The following is a 20,875-nucleotide window of genomic DNA, read 5'->3' as shown; positions in this document are numbered from 1 at the left end:
ACTCTCCTTTACAAAGGACAGCCGGCCGGAAAAAGCTGGGGATGGGGTACAAGTAGTTACTTCTTTTTTAATGCTCCTGGTACTGACGATGACAGGTACACCTACCTCTTCTGATTCTGGAGAAGCCAGCATGTTTTAAAGCACATCAGGTGATTCTAACAGTGAACCATAAAAGCAGAAGTAATGGGTGAGTCCCCACCGTATGATACAATAGCAAACCTCTTGGAGGTATTAGTTACATGACTATTGCTACTTCCGTGCGATCTGAATCCATTTCTTTTTTTCACATGGAAAAGGTACTTAACTACTCTCTGCATTTGGTCCACTCTGTTACCCTAAACCAATAATCTGGTTGAGAATAGACACAAAGTTCCACCCAGGACCCTGCCAACCTATAAAGAACACAGGCAGTGAACTCTGGTTCTAAAAATAAAGATCAATATGGTCTAAAGACATGTTTAGCTAATGACAAGAAGAGTGATGATTTTCTAATGAATAATACAGAGACGAGGGCATTCCGTCAAACCACACAGCATGACTGGATTTGTAACCACTGCTTTTTGCTGCTGGGATTCTCTTGGTACTCACCTTCATCCACTCCAAAACTATCTCCTAGAATCTTGAATATAAAGAAAATGACAAAATGGCAACATTTCCCCCCAAAATTATTCTTCTAAAAAGAAGGGGTTTGCCTTGTTTTCTGGTCTTTTCCAAATATCCCCCCCCCCTTTTTTTTTCCCAGATTGCTCTCTTATTCACTCGAAGAGCCAAAATACTGCTTGGAAAGAAACATTGGCCTGAAACTCCTCCATAAACACCAGTTTGGGGGGGCTGTGGAGAGGGCACCTGTCTGGATGGGTAAAACAAAGGTTTTAAAAACGTGTTTCCACAGACGGATGTAGTTGTCAACAAGACTTAAAAAGAAACTTCCAATGCATTGCAATTAGTTCCTAGAGATCCGCAAACATACAACTACAGAGAGAATTTTTGAAAAATTGCTTGAAGGCATGAATGAGTTCTTGTGTTTGAAACAACATTTCCTGAGACATCAACAATCATAGATCCAAGAAGTATTGTATCAAAACATTCAGATGGAAGTAAAAATAATGGGCTCTGGACAACTTGAAGATAACTCTAAATGTGCAGATAACAAAATTCTGAAGGCCAAAGGCACATGAGAAAGGAGTAAATTAAGTATTTTCATAAACTATAAGTAAGCTTTAAAAGAAAGGAAAATTTCTTAGTCAATATGAGACTATCAACATCTGCAACTAGATTAATGAATGTTAGAAGTAATCATCTCTCTCATCTTCAACACCCAAATTTATTTATTCATACTGGCCTAAAATGCCATTTTTGGATCTTCTCCCTCAGTATTTCCTTAAGATCAATATCATCCTATTTCTCGTTATTTATATAGTAGTGATATCTTTTTTTTAAGATTTTATTTATTTATTTGATAGGCAGAGATCACAAGTAGGCAGAGAGGCAGACAGAGAGGAGGAAGCAGGCTCCCCGCTGAGCAGAGAGCCCTGATGTGGGGCTCGATCCCAGGACCCTGGGATCATGACCTGAGCCGAAGGTAGAGGCTTTAACCCACTGAGTCACCCAGACATCCCCATCTCTATTTTTGGAGTATGATCTACTCTTTTTAACACAGAAAGTTACGCCCTAGGATCGTAGCTTCAGAACTTTCCAGCTTGAGGATGAGGAAGATCAAACTTTGGAAAAGAGAATTTCAATTGTAAGCAATTTCTATTACAAAAAATAATGAAAAAAAATGATGGGCAATTAAACTTATATTTTTTAAAGGGTCTCTTCACCTTCCCTCAAAAAATGAACCGATAGAAATCACTAATATATTGAGGAGCCAATTTAAAAAAAAAAAAATAGAGATGAAGTAAGTCCTACAATACCTTGTCCATGCATAAAATCTGTTTATTATTCTATTTATGCATTTTCTTGGTAAACAGCATCTGTCACATATGCGTCTCCATTGTTAGTACAATGGGTTAATCTGGCAATAAGAGGACAGTCACCCTCCAATCAGACATTGGAATGCCTGAATTACTCTCCTCATGGTCAAGTACAACTCAGCACAAAGCATGCTTGCTCTTGCCTCTGTCTTCAAAGCCCAAGTTAGTGAACCACCAAGAGTAACTTTGTGTAAGACCATGTCAACAGCAAAGTGGTTTTCATGGCCAAGAATTTGGTTATTATTTCAGACCACTGCCAGCGAAATGGGCTTTCATGCTTAAATTTATGAACCACCACATCCTCTCACATGCTGAAGAATGAAAATCGCTCAGCACAGAGCCCCACCAAGGAGGTCCAAGGCAGGAGGTCCCACCTGTCTTCTGAAGCACTATCATTAAAAATTTCTCATTAAATTAATTTAACAAAGAAAGAAGTCCCGGCACGAACCATCCGCAAATGTATTTAAAAGCCAGCTGGACCAGTACATGATCTGATCATCATAAAATTACTTGAAAAAATAATTTTGTGAAAAACGTTAATTAAGTGAAAAAACGGCTTGACTGCATCTTTTTACTTTTCCTTCTATTCCTCTATTTGAAAGAGTGTGATTGCTTGTATACGCTTCCACTTATTAAAACATTTCGCTTTGCCATCAGATCATTTCCAAACAGGAAATAAGTAAAAACAGAAAACTGATTAAAGATGTCTGTACCTGAGAAATCTGCTGCTAGGAGATCTACTGCCTTTAAAACCTTCACTTGTAAAATGCCGACATCCTTCATATCTTTCAGAGAATTCTGGAAGCACTGAGGAGGGAAGAAAAGTAGATCAGACATGAAAAGAGCTTTCTAATATACTATTTAATGCCGTAAAGTCCTACAGGAAGTACATCAGGCTTTATCATCATCTTTCTCATGCAAAGCTTAGAAAAGTTCCAGAGTACACTGTATCAGCCAATGGGACAGTTAGGCATTCACAACAAGCAGATGTGAAAAGTGACTGAGAATTGAGGACAGCATCAAACAACTACAAAGCACACAGGATCTACCTTTAACACTGCCCCCTGGTGACAGCACAGCTACCCCACGGGTAAAATGTATGTGGAGCTCCATTCATTTTCTTCTCCCCTTTTTTTCTCTTGCATGAAGCTTTTAAATCACTCAAAGAGGCAACACTATTTTGGCTTCATTGGTACCAACTTTATGGAGACTAGAGCGCTTAACTTGGACCCTTCGCAGATACTTATTACCACTGTAAAGAGTAAGGATGGAAATACAGGGCATTTCTGGTCCACGTTTTAGCTGGCTCATTAAATTAGAGACTGAGCATCTAGTATCATCCTGTATCCACATTTTTTTTTTCAGTTTGCATGAGCCAATGATTGAATGTATCTACTGATAATTCTTAAGCATGCAGAACAATAGTTCGCTGTGTATATACATTGAATCCTTCAGAAATGGTGCATGAAAGAGACAAGCAGATAAACTATTTCGCATGCCTCTAGGACACATCTGCTGAAAAGATTCTGCTTTCAAACTTTTGGATATCTTATTTCTGCTAACATCGGATAACTAAGAACCTGTGATAAGCAGGCCTTGGGGATTTATGGGAAGACAGTAAAATCCTTGTTCTTTAGGCATTTCAGGATACAATAATAATAACTTACTAATAGTTCAGGAGTAACTAACTTCATATGCACCATTACTAGGCAGCTTTGAAAGTTGTTTCTGCTATGTATTTTCAACCTAACAAACAAAGCAAAACAAAATGAAAACGAAAACAAAAAGAACTTACACTCATCTGAAAACATCTGAAATAAAATACTTGAATAGTTTAAATGTGGAAATGCCTTCAAGATGATCTATTCTTACAAGCTGAAAAACAAGAGGTCTAAAACTTGTGTTTTATGACGGGGCATTCTTTTCCTCTAACATGCTGGCCAGCTCTCTAGCTGAAAAAAACAAAACAAAACACTTCATATTTTGATTGGCCTCTTCAAACCTGTTTTCCCTGAGTACTCCTCACATCCCAAGGCATGATTCAAAGCAGTCATTATGAACTTTTCTAAAATCACCTTAGAAGTACAGGTTACCCCTCGTGAATTCAGTAAGTTTTGCAATTTGTCCCTGGGAAAGTTTGGGGGAGAAGTTTTAAGGTTTATCATCAAATTTTTATTTGCTTTACTGCAGTCATCGGAGAAGATATTAATAGTGGATTTTGTAGAAACTCCTTTAGAACCTGCCAACCACGGCACACAGAGTCTGTGTTGACAATAAGACATGTGGCTAGGTTTTTGTACTCCCGCAGATAAAGAATTATTCAATTAATCAATACGTCTCACGGTGAAGGATTTGGGAGGCACTAAAGTTTATGCTGAGAATAATATTCCCATTAAATAGGGATTCATCTTTGCTTCATTTTCGGGCCGCTTTCTAAAATGTGTCTTTCATGTGTGGCGATAAAATAAATGTATTGATTTACAAAGAAGGCGGGATAAAAACAGAATGCAAATAAAGGCACCCAGAAGGCCAGAGTACAAAAAAATAAATGAAGATCACGAAGCCATTTGATTTAAAAATGCTGAGTGGACTTTTAACCGTATTGCCACTACTTAGGCAAAAATCAGGAGCTGCCTTTATTATCCGGTCGTACAGAACAGCTCTGCAGGCCTGTCCAGAGCTTTGCTTTGCTCTACAAGACAGAGGCACATTTTCACTTGATCCTGAGAGGTTCTGGAAAGGTAGCTCTGACACTGCAAATATTACAGCTAATTAAAAAAAAAAAAAAAAGAAGAACTTTGGTGAACTTGTATTAAAATTTCTATATGCAGACATGGGGATATGTATTGCCTCCTCGTGCATTTCCATTTTCTCCCAAGAGTTTCTAAAAGCTAACAATTCAGAATACCGTTCGGGGCTTTGAAAATCGCCAGCTCCAATCTACTTCCACCTTCTCGCTAATGCATTAACCTTTGGATCTGATGTCTTGTTTTAGGAGACAGGCTGTGAAACTCGGGCCAAGGATCTCTTTTCAGGCAGTTTTCTTTAACTTGCAGACTTTGTTTCAACTCAAAAATGGAGGTGGCAGGGAGCGGCATAACAAGACCAAACACTCACGTATCGCTGGGCAATCTGCTTTCTCTCGCCGGGGTCTGCCAAGGGGCAAACGCACAGATCTGAGACCGAGACTCCGGCACAGGGAGTAAGTGTGATCAACATCAGGAGAGCCCCCAGGCAGCTCTCCAGCGGCAGCTCCAAGCAGTTAGCTTGCTTGAGAGGGAGGGCCGAGATATCCACTTTGCACCTGGAAAAGTTGGAGGAATCAGAAAGAAAAGGGATTAACTCATGGCCTTTCTGGACCTCCAAAGAACCCAAGTTATATCCCCTTATCCCCCAAACCTCACTCTGTCTCAGCATGGGTTTCTTGCACAGTGAAGGTGGCGGGGTCTTCCCCCACTGTCCAGCTCTTAATTCTCCCTCCCAGCCTAACACACTCTAAGATTAAGGAGACTAAGAGGTCAAGAGACCAAAGGCAGCACGAGGGGATGGTAAGTGCAAAGAGAAAAGTCAGATCTTTGCCCCATGAGGTCCTCAGAAAGGCGGTGAGCTCAAGAAATAGGGAGGAACAAGCTCCAAGTTCAAGCTTTATGGATTAGGGCTCTGTAGGGCTTCTCTGTATCGTGTCTTTCGCCAGCAAAGAGAATAAAGGGTCACAGTTCAAAAGGGAGAGAAAAGACAAGAGAAATTCAAGCGTCAAAGGGTTCCTGGGAGAAACTATTTTCTTCCGGATTAATGCCAACTGGTGGTGCGTTTTCTATTTAAAGCAACGTGTTAAGGTGTTTTCCTAATAGGCTCGGTTCCACAGGGCTTCCCCAGGTGCACTGATGTGGACAAATGGAGCGTGAAGTGCACGTGACAGATCCCATTCCAGCAACACGGCCAGGGAAAGGCTTCACCCATCTGCTGTAAACGGCGTGTTTTCCGTCTCGCAACAGCCAATGTTCTGGGGATGCCGAAAACCTCAAACACATTTATATATGGAAACAAACACCAAAAAGGAGGGCTGAGGTGCTAAGCCATTTATTTGTTTCAACACTGAAAACTCTGGGTTTGCCTGGACCACACCTGCTTAGTGTACGCACAGGTGGGTGGAAAAGGTAGGGTCGAGTCGGGGGAGGGAGGTGGGCAGTGGTGGTTCCCAGCTGTAAGACGCGTGTGTGCATGTGCCTATGTGGAACTCCTATTTTCCCCCCATAGTTATTGAAAGAGATGAATAATCAAGACTTTAGAAAGGAAGCACCTTCTCTCCCGATGTGGGAAAAGGATGGATTCTTACCCTAAATCTTCAGTGGATTCTGTATGTTTGCAGATCATTAAAAATAGGTAATCTTACCTAACATAGAAAGCAATGGCCATTTTGAGTCACGTGATACCTAATGAGTTCCAGTTTCACACATTCAAAAACCTTGCAATCCCTTCGCAATTAAAGAAAAAAAATCTGTAATACTAAAATTCTATACCACTTTTTACTACAGAGTAAAAAAAAATGTATTTTAATACTGATATGTACCTATAAAATTAAATACGTGTGGGTATTGATTTTATTACCAAAAGTGATTCCAGTTAGAAGAGGTAGCAATTAGAGCTTTTCCATGTAATAAATTCATCAAGAATTTCTACCAGAGACACATCCAACAAAAAACAAAACAAAACAAAACAAAACTCTTTAAATAATCCTCTGTGTCTTGAATCAAAACATTTGTGTGTGTGTGTATAGCAATAAAGACCCTTTTAAAGTTTGCTACCATGAAAATAGGGGTTACTAAATATTTTTATTTCATAAGCACGTATGTAAGTGAGGAATTAATTTTGCTTATAAAGAAAGAAATGTCATGTGCTTTAAGCCATTTCTACAAAACTAAATACCCATAAATTCTTAATAGAACAGTAGCACATCTGCTTTGGAACACTTTGCTAAGCATTATTTTACATTGTTACATACACTTTGATTGAACAAAGCTCTTCACAGAAAGATAAATGATGTAACTTTGTAAGAATTTTTTTTCTGGTGGTCACACTCATTAGTCCAAATTAGCAATAACCTATTTATGGCACAATCATGTCAATGTCATTAGGAGGAGGCAATTTATTTTCATCCTTCGACGACCACGTCTCTGTTGTAGTGGTGGTTTCCCTTGTTTTTTTTTTTTTTTTTTTTTTTTGAAGAGCCAGAAGTGACTTGGAGGCAAGAGACAAATGATGTTTGGGAATTAAAAAGGATGCCTACAGTAAGTTTTTCTTGGATGAATCAAAAAGGCTGTGAGCAGTATTAGCATTTTTAGCATAACTATGCACTCTCGCAGTGCCTGTGTGAAGGCAGAACTCCTAGGAAGAGAGCAGCTTCCTATTTCCAACAAAAGTTGAATCACAGACCAGACAAAATGCAAAGTAACCACTGGGTTTGGTCTTAGAAATTACACATTTCCACAAACTTGTTTGTCATGTCCCTCCCCTGTGAAACTTTTGCATCGCTCCCATTTCTAAAGTCTATGTGGATGGACAGGAAAAGAGCCCTGCCTGTTTGAGATAAAACAATCCCCACAAACAACAGACTGGGGATTTCTGCACAAGCTTACTGGGTTCTACATGATCAGTTAACTGAAGAGTGGATTCAGTCAAATATTTTTACTTCCATAGTGACTTGAAAGAACAAATTAAACTGGTAGATAGACTGCCATCATGTCAATCATAATTAAACAGTGATCCTTTTGCACATGGGTTATGACCCAGTCTCCTAGGGTACCTGCTCCATTATGCGAATTGGTATCTTAAGAATTAAGGACTGATTTACAGCTACCCCCTGCCTAGGGTGAACAACTAGCTGCCCTCTAAAGATGTTGTCTTTTGTTTTGTTTTGTTTTGATTTGGTTTGGTTTTTTTGTAGGATCAATATGGAATGTAGGACTTGAATTTACAACTGTGAGATTAATGGTCACAGGCTCTACTGACTAAGCCAGCCAGGTGCCCCAACTAGGGATGCCTTTCTATAAACTTTCTACAATTGAACTACCCTCTGCCTCTGTTCTACCCATCTGGCATCTGCACTTACATCCACATTCTTGAAGAAAGGAAGAAAGCTGGAAGAAAGAAGAAATTAATTCCCTACAAGAATCTCCTCTAGGCCTCCCATGTTACTCTAGTTCAGCCTCAGTCCACATTGTTCCAGCTCATCCTCATGTCTCAAGGAGAACCAGAAGCTCTGGAGGTTAGCCAGAGGCTGGAAGAATTATTTATATTAACTCTAAGCGAGGAAGAGGTACTGCATTATCAGCAAGAGCAGAAAGGAAAAAATTTAAGAGGATTTGTCTCATGCAAACTGGTGCAGCCACTGTGGAAAACAGTGTAGCGTTTCCTCAGAAAGTTAAAAATTGAACTCCCTTATGATCTAGCAATTGCATCACCGAGTATTTACCCAAAGAATACAAGAACGCGAATTCTGAAGGGATACACGCACCCCTGTGTTTATAGCAGCATTGTTTACAATAGCCAAGATAGGGAAGCAGCCCAAGCATCCATCGACTGATGAACAGAAAAAGATGATGTGGTGTAAACATGCAACGGAATATTACTCAGCCAGAAAGAAATGCAATCTTGTCACTTGCATGACAAGGATGTGGCTACACAGTATAAGGCTAAGTGACAGAAGTCAGTCAGTGAAAGACAAATATTATATGACTTCACTCATATGTGGGATTTAAGAAACAAAACAACCAACCAAAGGAAAAAAAGAGAGATAAATCAAGAAACAGATCTTAACTGTAGAGAACACACTGCTGGTTACCAGAGAGGAAGTGAATGGGGGAGGGGAGAAACAGGAGATGGGGATGAGGGAAGGTACCTGTGACGAACACAGGATGACCTATGAAAGGGTTGAAGGACCATATTGTACACCTAACACGACTATAGCACTGTATATCAACTCACTGGAATTAAAATAAAAACTTAAGAAAATAAAAAAAAATTAAAAATACAAAAGATGGGTCTTTCCGAATTTCTGATGTCAGCACCATAATACCCACCAAACCTCCTGAAGAAAGGTTAAGTATTGCGTGAACAAAACATCTTCTATTTATTTTTTTTGAGGTTCAAGTAAAGATAAGTACTCTAAAGTCTAAAATCTTTCAGACAAAAGAGATAATCTGAAATTCATCCATCAAAGACATTTTTAGACAGAAATTTGGAAAAGAGAATTTAGGTTGTTTCTACCATTTTCTAAAGGGTGTCAGATTCCACCCTGAGAAAATACCAAATGAGTTAGTTGGTCTCCTAATTCTCTCTTGGTGCTACTGAACCACTACAGAATCTGTTGCATCCTCTAAATTTCATCCCAAACTCTACACAAATGGCAACCTTTTAGAAGCATTTATGAAAGCTGAGCTTACTACTGTATATGCAAATTTTCACTGAAAAATAAACTCAGTTTTCGGGTATATGGTCTAAATGGCTCTCATAATTAATTTTTCAATTATCACATCAATTAATAAATAAATAATAGGCACTTAAACTATTTTTTCTACGAAGGGCCATAAAGCAAATACTTAAAGTTGATGGGCCATGCGGTCTCTGTTGCAACTACTCAAGTCCCCTTGTAGCATGAAATAGGACATGTAAACAAATGAACAAGGCTGCTATCCAATAAAACTTTATTCAAAAATAGGCAGCCAACTGGACTTGGGCCATGGGCCCTAGTTGTCTAACCCCTGATCTTAGACATCTTCATAATTTGGTCATCGTAAATTACATCCATGCTAGTATTTTAAAAATTTAAAAGGTTGGTTGCTGACAACACAAACACATTGACAAAGGCATCAGGGAAACTGACCTAAAACATAATTTTGAAAGCCTAACTTTTTAAATTCTTTTTTATTTAAGAAATCCCTACACCCCACATGGGTTGTGAACTCATGACATCAAGATCAAGAGCCACATGCTCTTCCAACTGAGCCAGCCAGGCGCCCCTAAAGCATAACTTTTAACTCACCATAATTCTAGAAACTCTGGCCAACGTATCCAATGATGGACTGAATAAAAACCGTTAAAGCAATAAAACTTATAAACCTGCTCTTCTTTCTTTGGGGAACCATGTGGAAAACACACAATGTTCACACACATGTGATTAATGAGCCTTACCAAATTCGGTCTGTTCCTGTGGCTTCATGTGTGACTTCATACACAACAGAAGTGGCTATGTTTGGACAGTCATTCAGAAGGTGCTACATGCTGGCTCTTAGATCACCAGGAAATTCTCTTTCCAAAATCTGATCTTAATATATTCGGTCTACAAGAGCCCCACTACTGTAACATCCTTTATACCATGGAAACAAAATAACAGGCCCCCCCTGTATTGGGGTCTAGAGAGGAGCCAGCATTGTTTCTTTGCAGGAGATGAAATTGGATGGCTTTGTGACCTCACTCCTGCTGTGCTCTTGGGTCTCATCTCACAACACCGCCCGCCCTTCTCATTCCTTGCCAGCTTCTCAGAATGCCTTCTCGCTCCTGTCTTGAACTTTGCCCGTGGTGTTCCATCTTTCCGAAAGTTCTTCCTCCAATAGCCTTGCAGGCTAACCCATCCATCTCTACAGGCTTCAGATAGACCTCTGAGCTTCCAGGAAGCTGCTCTCTCCCGCCTTCGCCCCCAAGCTGCTGCCTGCCTCCACGTAGCAGCCCCAAACTTCTTAGTGTCTGAGGACAGCGTCCATCCACTACCATTTTCCACGGAATCCCAGCGACTGTTACAGGCTATCCTGTACAGGACGTGTTCTCTATTTCTTGAACAGAGTGAACAAACAAGTGAGTAAAGGGCAGTGACATAATGAAGTTCAAAGTCAAGAACTCCAAATGACAGAGGCAAATGTTTTTTGTTAACCAACTAAATACTGTGTACTCTCTAATTCTTCCCCTACATAGGAAAGGCATGGAAATAAATAAATAAACATATATATATATATTATATATATATATTATATATATATGCCTTCCAGATTGAAAAGTCCACAGTTCTCTTTACCTGAAGAAGACAAGGACTTACTATTTTTCCCCTAGCCTACAGGCAGTGAATGTGCTGATTTAGCATTGTTTCTGACCTCCTGTTCTTGTCTTTCTCCATTAATCCTGCTGCATTTTAATGTTTTAATTCAACACGTAATTTTGCCGTATCAGTCACCCAAACCTGCTCAAGTTTCCCTTGCCATGATAGCTTTTAACCTCTTATTCATTACCATAATTCCCTGTTTTATATTACAGACTGGCCAGCTTTTAACTTAAATGCAAGGGGCAGAAAAGAGTACTGTAGTTTGAAAAGCTGTAAATCTCAGAGGCGAAGGAAGGGGGTGAACAGGAAGAAAACGGTGAACGTGTCAAGCCAGGCTGTAAAAACAGATCGACGGCATGTGGTGTAATTTGTCCAGAGAAATCTCCCAGCCCCACTTCTCCACCACATCAGAGTCGCTAAGAAACTTGGAGGACGTCAGAGCCATTTTCCAAGGCACCATGTGGGACTGAAGGTTGACTCTGAGGCAGTCCAGTTAAAACGGACTCGAACTTTCTTGTTCTTGACTTTTCACAACTAAAGCCTAGAATATTCTGTAACAAGTTAATCTCTAAAATCACCTTGAAATGCAAAATAGGCTTTAAGAAAACAATATAACTGTTTTGAAGTGGCCCAGGTTTACAATGGGATAATCTGTATTTACACTCTTGCCCCTTTGTTTAAAAGTTTTACTCTCTGAACCACAGATGGACTTTAATTTTTTAATGTTTTAATTAAAACATTTTAAATTAAATATTTTAAAAAGTTGTGGTGTTTTTTTTTTTTTAGTAATTTTTTTGTTTTGATTTGGTTTTGCTCATGAATAAATTAGAGTTCGTAGGCACTATGGTCCCAGGGGACACTGGATCTGAGGACCCACGCTGACGTCCTAGGGAATACCTTGTGGGCTCAGTGGAAGACTGAAGGGGAACCATGACAAGGTTTCAGAAAGCTCCACGTGACTCAGGAGAGCCCGGAGAAGGCTGGCCATTAGGGAGGCCCATGTCTGAACCATCACCAAGCGAGCCCCCCACTAGTGTTAATGCTGCTGCTCAATCCTTCAGTCAAAAAATGTCCTTTGCAACATGTCCTTGAAGATACTCACTGCCAACTTCTGCAAAAAATTTTTTTAAATGTCTATACTGTTTTGGAAAAAAAATAGATACTATACACACACACACACACATACATATATATATATATATACTGAATTTTACTAGCCATATTTCTTTTTCTTGAATTGCATAATTTTAGTTGCAGTTGTTGTGGGGCTCTCTAGTTATCATACAGAAAAATCTCAAAATTAATAGTAATAATAATATCTAATTATATATATACTATATATAATTAGATATATACTACAATAATAGTAAAGATAATAATACTAAAATAGTAATAATAATAGTAATAATAATAGTATAATAATAATAATAATAGTAATAATAATATAATAGTAATAACATTTAAGTGCTGAAAAGAGACCAAGGTACTGCAGAGACACTGTTGCTGACCGGATCCCACTGCCCGGAAAGAAAGCCCAACCTCACAAGCAAATTCACTGCCTGGGGTCACATAGCTAACAAACTCTGAATCTGCAACTCCAAGCTGGTGCTCCTTTTGCTCACATCAAGCTGCCTGCAAAGGGAAGCTTCACTGATGAGAATTTCCTCAGAGAGGCCATGGAGGGCTTTAAATGACTAGCTTCAAGGTGTTCTCCAAAAACAAAATATGCAATGTGTCTTAAGAGACAGTTATGACTCCTTCACACTGTCAAAGAGTTTCCTTGTGCAAGAAGGTATTTCCTAACCACGGGGAGAGAAAATAACCAAGCCTTAAAATTAAAACAAAGACAATGAATGAGAAGAAAACAAGTGAGAAGAGTGGGAAGGGACCGTAGGTAACAGGTCTGTGATAGCGTATGGTGATGCTACACCATCTTTACGATTCTGTATGTTAAGGTAGGTCTCATCCCACTGAAGGTAATGCTGGGTTTAGCCAGCTCCCAAGAGATGCTTTTTTTATCTTTTGTACCTCAGGAGAGGAAAAAGGAAGAGGATACCAAAAAGATCCTTTAAAATCCATGAAGAGGAAGGACATCATGACCCCTAAGACAGGTACATGTCTAAGTTACAAACAGGAAATAACTAAAATAAATGAACAACTCCCATGACAACACAGGGGACAAAAGGGGCATCTTAAATTATTTTCTGTGGCTGTGAAAACACTGAATGCTCATCTGGAAAAGCATTTCCTATGAAGGAAACGGGACAGCACAGTGATGTGTGAAACGAGAAGGGCACATTCTCTGTACCTCCTAAAATAACACATTGGCCATTCATCACTGGAAGCCCAAATCCCCACCCCTCAGATAACGCTTTGGGACACAGAGTTCTCTGCATTCGCGCCTTTACACAACTCATCCTTGGCTGCGTGGGCTGGCGTAAGGTTTCTGATCCCCCTGAAATGGGTGTTGGCAGGGCGCTGGTATGTCACAGCGGTGACAGGTGTCAGAGGTCTCGGGAAATGTCTGAAGTATCTCAGTTACCCTGTGTAGGCACAGGAAGGAGAGATGAGACCTAAAGTCATTTGCCAGGCATATCTGCAAGGGGACGAGGGGACAACCTCCTGCGGGATCTGGAGGGTGTCACATGGCCCCGTCTGCTATCCCAAAGCACCAACCTGGCCCAAAAGGGTTGTTGATGATGAAGCAATGACGGCCAGCTGCAGGATAAGCACAGCACTGGGGACGAGAAGGCTACACAAAGCGATACAACCAGGGCTATGCCCCATGGAGGCTTAAGAGCCAAGGTCTTGACTGGTAACGTGCTGTTCCCAAGGGGGTGTATGGATATGTGTGATGGAATGCGGATGTGTCGTGTGTATGTTTTCCACACACTAACTGGGGAAAGGAACAGGTATCAGCTGGGTAAGAGCCAGATTTACTAGACATCCTGCAACACGCCAGACAGTCCCATGGAACATGGGCCTCCACTGAGAAACATGGCAGGAATGTTCCATGGGTACCAAACTCTCAACCCAGCTATCTCAGGAGAGCTGCTGGCAAGGGATGATGGGTGAAGATGACAAGAAGAGCTGACAGTCTGTGTGCCAGATGCTGTGCTCGGTATTTATGCTCAGAAAAAGCAGTGCACGAGGGACTGGTGGGTTAGCTGGGTCTCACCCCCATTTCTGCCAGTAAGTTCCCTGCTGATGGAAAAACATTCACTGCTCAGGCCTCTGCATTCCCTCATCAGTGAATGGATGGGGTTCTGTTGGAGGAGTCATTTTCCATCTTTAGCTTTAGGCAATAAGACTGTCCTCAATTAGAATCCCAATTTAGAAGAGAGGTAAAAGTTGAGATTCTCTGGCCTTAGGATAGAGGTTTTAGCAGGACCTACCTCCCCCCCATTCTATAAGGGGTGAGCCCCAGGCATCTCTCTGAACGCAGGGTTCCAGAAACCTTGGTTTAGAAAAGATGACAAACATCTGTTGAGAGCCCTTTGAATGCTTATATCCTAGATTTAAGATTTGGGTACAAATCATATGTACACAGGATGAAAAAAGGCAGTGACGTGATGGAAAGAAATTGGTCTTAGAAAACACAGAATCCTAGCCTTGGCACTCACTGCTCTGAAGTCCATGCATGGCCAAGTCATTTGTAAGCCTCTTGCACTCTTACTCCCTCTTCCACAGAACAGGAATAATGCTGCTAATCTGCAGGGCTCCTTGAAAGATCAGAGATGATCTTTCCACCTGCATTTCCATGGTACTTCCCAAGGGCCAGCCATGGTGTGGGCGCAATCTCACTGAATCGTACTGCTATGAAAAGGATGCTATAACATTCAAGATACTGCTCGTTATGCATAGGTGAACCCCTCAGTTAAGCGGGGAAGGTGCAGAGGAAAGAAAGTAGATCTCGCCTCAACAGATTTCATTATGGTTTGCCCCAAAACTCACCAAGGACACTGAAAATTTCCCCCATCGTTTTGAGACAACTAGCTTCACTTCTTGTTAAATTATATGGTATTTTACTAAGTAGCAAAATCAAAATTGTAGGGTACACTGGAAATTTACACAGCTGATTACTAAACAATGCAGGAGTCACAGGTGCCGAAGCCCAGGACACAGTCCAAAACCTGCCAGTAACTTTTCACTCCCCCCAAAGTCAACTGCTAAAGAGCCCTCTGTTGATCAAAAGCCTTATTGATAATATAAACAATTAACACATATTTTGTAGGTTATCTGCATCCTCACAATAAAGTTAGTGAGGGAAAAGAAAATGTTACTTTGTAAAAAATCATAAGGAAGAGAAAATATATTTACAGTATTTATTGGGGAAAAAGAAAATTGTGTGCAAGTGGACCCAGGCATAAACAATTCCCAAAGAGCCTGAGAAGGCGCAATAACTTTTTTTTAGAGAATTCCTGACACATACTATTTTCTTCTGTTTTAATTGATATGAAATGACACTGACCAGTTAAAACAAAACAAGATTTTCCCCCAGGTTAGGGTCCAGCTTCCTTATGGCTGCTGGGGTGGGGATGTCAGGTTTTACTCTAAGGCCAAACAGATCACAACTTTCTCTCTGAGCAGCCCCATGCGGACACAAGCCCTACACACGTCTCCCCCGAGTTAGAAAGCAGAGCCGACTCACGTGCCCAGACGCTCCTCGTGCTTTCTGCTGTCTTTTCCCCACACTTCAATGTCCAAAATGCCCATCCTGTCAGAGAAGTAGTGAAAGTCAAACTGTTCCCGCCACTGCGGATTTGCACTCTTACACAGTGTCTAGAAAACATGCAGTTATAATATTTATTTTCTTAAAATGCCATTCATCACGACAGAAGCTACATACATTCATTTCATGTCTACTGGGCAGGAGATGGGGTCGGTGTGCCCCTCCCTCACAAAGTTAAACTTTCCGTTTTGGAACGAAACGTTGAGGTTTCGGGAATTGGCAAACCATCGCTCCCCGTTTAGCTCACTTCAAGTATTTATCGAGCCCGTTAGCAAGAGTGACCCCACCAGAATTACCCCACAAGGAACCATAAATTACAGAGATATTATAGACATATTAAACATATCTCAATAGACAGTTACAGTAGTTCTCTCACAAAACATACTCCTCATTGGTTAATCGAATGCAAGTAAGTAACAATTTTATTAGCACATCCATTCAGTGCTGGCGTAAGAAGTCCATAATTTAGGAGGCTGAGGTGTTCATTGCATTGGTCTGATGCATTGCGTGAGAAACCTGTCCCTGAGCCATTGCTGCCTGGTTTTAAATCTGAGTTTACTGAGTCCAGACACTTGAGCGAGAGAAAGACAAAGAAGCCCCAGGATGGCCACACCAAAAAAGTTAACAGCCTGGTCTGAAAACTACACAAGGGTTTCTGTATTCTCCCGGTGACTGTGAACTGCTTATGGGTTTGATACCCTGGCAGCATTTTTTTTTAATTTTATTATTATTATTATTATTTTTTGCTTTTGTTTCACTGACCCACAGACTGAATTTGTTAATAAAACGGAGCAAGAATGCTGGGCACGGATTATCAGAAAAACTGAGTTAACTGTTAATCCAAGCACCAAACTGTTTCTGCAAGGGAAAATGGGGCCAACTCAGACGTCGGCTGTAGCCAACCTCAAGTAAGATCTTTTAAGCTCTTTCTCACATTGAGCTTAATATATCAGATCACAGAATTTAGAAACCACAGGAAAAAAAATATTTGACCACAAATTAAATGTGATATTCCCCAAGGGGGTACTGGAGCAAATACTGGACTTGTTCTGCACTTCACCTTAGTCCAAAGGGCTAAGTGTACTTAGAGATGAATAATTTTTCTGTAAATCCTTAGCCTGACCCTGGCTGGCTAAAGGAATCTTAGTGGAGAGATGTGTTCACTCTGGATACATTCACTGTCAGGTACAGCCTGAAACTACCTGATTAAAATAATCATCTGCCTCATTCTGCTGTAACTCACCCAGAATTTTTTTTAACATTTCTCAAAACTGATGCTCTAGTGTGAGCTTCAATTCTTCACTCTTTGTGGCGGAGTAAGTGATGTTTAATGTTTGATTTTGCACTGAAGAGCATGCAGCAGAAACAATCTTTTGCTCTCCAAATCATTTCCCAACTACATCTGTCTGCATGTGTTATGTTCTCTACACTGGAAGCCCAAATTATAAATATCCTGGGGTCTATTTTCAAAATCTTCCACCAGTGCTTTCTTTTTTTGCTTGTTTGTTTTTGATTTTTGGTTTTTCAGGGGTTTTTTTTTTTTTTCCTATGTGGCTTTGGGCAAGTGACTTAACTTTCTGGTACCCTCGTTCCCCCAACCCATAAAAACCTAGGAAATATTCCTGTCTGACAGTTATGCAAAACGAATTCATTAACATGGTTTGGAGACTACGGTTTTTGAAATAAAAACCACACCAAATTACTAAGATTAAAAATTAAGTTGAATTTGTTTCAGGAGAGTAAGATGATTGAGTTCTAAAGGCATCTAAAAATATCATTACTTTTGTTCAAAACAAATCACTAATACTTCAGTTTAAAAAAAGATACAGTAACCAGCATCAAATATCCATTTTGGTGTTAATACTAACAAGTAAGAGAAAGCAAAGAGTATATGATTTTAAAAATATTTTTCATTATCTCAAGTGTTTTCACCCAAATATATTTCATGATTTTATTTTTGTAGGATTTTGAAAATATTTAGTTATCCCTTTCCTGCAATCTTTGAAACGTTTGCTTATTTTCAAAACGAAAATAAATCATGCAACCAAATCTGTTATTTAATAAATTTTCTCTACTCCAGTTACTATATTAAAATAAATTATGCTAAGCAACCCAATAGGTATATTAATTGACTACAGCTCTATAATTCTTCTGTTGTCTGGAATGCTCCTAATTAAGTTACGAGGGCTAAAACTAAATTTCCCCTCTTCTTGTGAAATTCAAAGTGAAAAACATTTTTTTTTCAGTTCCTTTATTATGAAAGGTCTTGTACTTCTTAAGCAATTGACAGAACTTACCTTACTTTTATACCTCTGATCTCCCAGTTTTAACTGGACAAACATCTCTGTCATGCTTCCTCCTGCGACATCCTTCCCTTCCAACAACGTTATACTTATAATCCCATTCCAGAGTTGGTTCTTTCTCAGGGACTCTGAGAGCCGCAGGTTACGTATCAAAGAGGACTAAAGCAGAGAAGGAAGATGACATATAAACTTGCTGATAATTCTTGAGTGTGACTTTGGTGATCACAGGAATTCCAGCTTTCAGTATGGGATTAGGAATAGCACTCCCTGACTGGTCAAAGTGTTACGAGTCTTCATTGATTTTGCAAACCTGCAAGCACCGTTATGTGATTTCCTTCTCGAGCCCTGGACTTGTAACAATACAGTGAAGGATGATTGGGAGCAACACTGGGCTTGGCGCTGGCCTCTACTCCCACCCAGATGTGCTCCTGGGGAGGAATCAGGGCCTTCTGCTATTTTAATTGTAGGAAGGGAGGAAAAGCATTCTGGGAATCAGAGAAGAGAAGAGCAAGGCACTGCTTGCAAGGAAATAAAATTCCTGCGGGTACTTAGAAATAATGGTTTTGAATTTATCCTTCACACTTGAATCTGTCCACACTTCCCCGTATTCCTTAGGCTACTACTAAAAAGCCCGGCACCACCGTGAGATTCACAACTCCTGATCCTGCTGCAATCAGCTAACCAGGCAAATGAGCTCTGCAGATCTGCAGGGAGGGGAAAGACATAGAAAACACTTAGCACGGTGCCTGGGATCCAGTAGAGATTCAGTAACTGTTAACTTATTTTTTTTCCTTTTCTAAATTATATTACTCATGCACATTCACATACCCCTTAAACAATATAGAAAAAAGCAAACATTGCCTATTATTAAATTATAAAGAGGACAAGCACACTTTGTTTATTTTTAATTTCCATTATGTAAATTTTCAAACATACACAAAGGCAGAGAGAATGGTATATAAATCTCTACGTACTTATTCATCTGATTCAACATTTTTGCCAATCTGACTTCATGTATCCCTTCCCTCATTCTCTCTGGCTGAAATATTTGAAAGCAAAAATCCATATTTGTTTTTCCATAAGCACCACGCCATGATCACACTCCACAAAAGTAATCATAATTCCCTTACTGTCGTGAAATACCCAGCACCCATGCACATGTCCCTGAAGGTCTCAACCATGTCTTTTTACGGTGAGTTTGCCAGAATGAGGATCCCCGCACGCTCCGCACATGGCATTATTTGGCGGAGTTCATTTATGTTTGCCGCTTGATACGTGAAATGGTACGAGCACAGACCGCTTTATTTGAAGGAGAAATAAATGGACTGAAGAATGTAAATGGCATCAAGTATCACAGGAAAGCAATGGATTTCTAACACTATATATTCATTCCCTGTCATCTGCTCAATATATCTTCGAGATCATTCAGACACCAATTTGCTTGGACACCAGTTAGTCACAATTTATCACAACAAATGGTATGTCAGTATCATATTAATTATATCCCAGCTTACCTCATCCAACACGTCACTCCACCACTTTTAAAAAATGATACAGCAGGGCCACCCCAACCATTTGGCGGGTCCTTTTGTGACTCCCTTTAAACAAAACACATTCAAGGAAATCTACACTCTCAAACTTCACAACTGTGTTGCTTTTCTCTTAAGATGCAGGCACAGGCACGCACGTGTGCGTGCACACACACACACACACACACACACAACACACACGAGTTTTGGAGGTGCTGAGACAGAACTGGGATTTTCAAAAGGAAAAAAAAAAAAAAATCCCTGTCCTTGGGAGAACATGGACGATCTTTTCTTAACTTCTGTTTCCAGTTCGGTTGTACATAGAATATATTCACTAACAAATCTTTATGAAATAATTAAAGTTAAGCAATTTTACAGTTACTAAAAAGACAGCATATAAATAGACACATATGTGAACAGATAAGCATATGCGTTTGTAACTCTGAATGTGGCCATATACAGCTGGATACGTTGAATATATTTTATACCTTATTAAGTACCTGGGCTGAAAAATCTCTATCTTTAAAAGGAATATGAGGTTTTGATTCGTATATCCTGCTACAATTCTCTTTTTTAAATTTTTTTTCTTCTGAAAGTTTGACTTGCCAACCAAGAAGCTAAACCATGACCTGTCCCATGGCCATGCTTCAAAGCTCCGACAGATATATTCCTCCCTAAACACTGCAACTATTTCAAAATCCTTTTTATAAAGAAGGGAGTAATGTCCACATGGGATCAAAGGGCATCCTACAGTCTGGCAACTGCCTAAGAAAAATGGCACTGCTTCCATGAAATATGCCCTAAAATAATTTTGTGGCTCGGTATGTCCTAATTTCAAATTGGATGTTTATCTTGGAAAGGCTTCTATCTATCTTGTCCATAAAACAGCCCCACTTAGCTCTATGAGCTCTGTGAAAATGGAATCCAAAGCTGGTTATTAAGGGGGCCGAGAGATAGGTTCCATATGGCAGAACAGCATGGGAGGGCAAGGCAAAGGCCTACATCAGGCGCGGCTTGGCTGGAGCTCCTGATCTATCCACGGACACTCGTTGCATTACACCATAACATCTGGATTATTGCTTGTAATGTCCCTGGGAAATATCCACTTTCCATCAAAGCCTTTATCTATCTCAGTCGGACTTTGAACATTTTAGTATTTAACGCAGTCATGTTTGATGTGACGGACTTGGTCTTTGCCGTCCAAGATTTCCCCCCCCCCTTACTAAAGGCAGGGTAGGAAAAGT

The 20,875-nt window shown here is 40.0% G+C and overlaps 1 protein-coding gene across 1 annotated transcript in view; it reads right to left on the bottom strand.

Annotated features, from left to right (window-relative positions):
• Positions 1–20,875, bottom strand: part of MCTP2 (multiple C2 and transmembrane domain containing 2) — a 122,526-nt gene that overhangs the window by 88,504 nt on the left and 13,147 nt on the right. Inside the window, 4 exon segments of the mRNA XM_059371633.1 lie at positions 2,690–2,783; positions 5,094–5,280; positions 15,719–15,849; positions 18,097–18,261. Of these exon segments, the coding sequence (XP_059227616.1) occupies positions 2,690–2,783; positions 5,094–5,280; positions 15,719–15,849; positions 18,097–18,261 (577 nt within the window).

Source organism: Mustela nigripes, chromosome 13, assembly GCF_022355385.1.
Source record: "Mustela nigripes isolate SB6536 chromosome 13, MUSNIG.SB6536, whole genome shotgun sequence".
Lineage (NCBI taxonomy): Eukaryota > Metazoa > Chordata > Mammalia > Carnivora > Mustelidae > Mustela > Mustela nigripes.
This window is presented reverse-complemented; position numbering and strand designations above follow the sequence as displayed.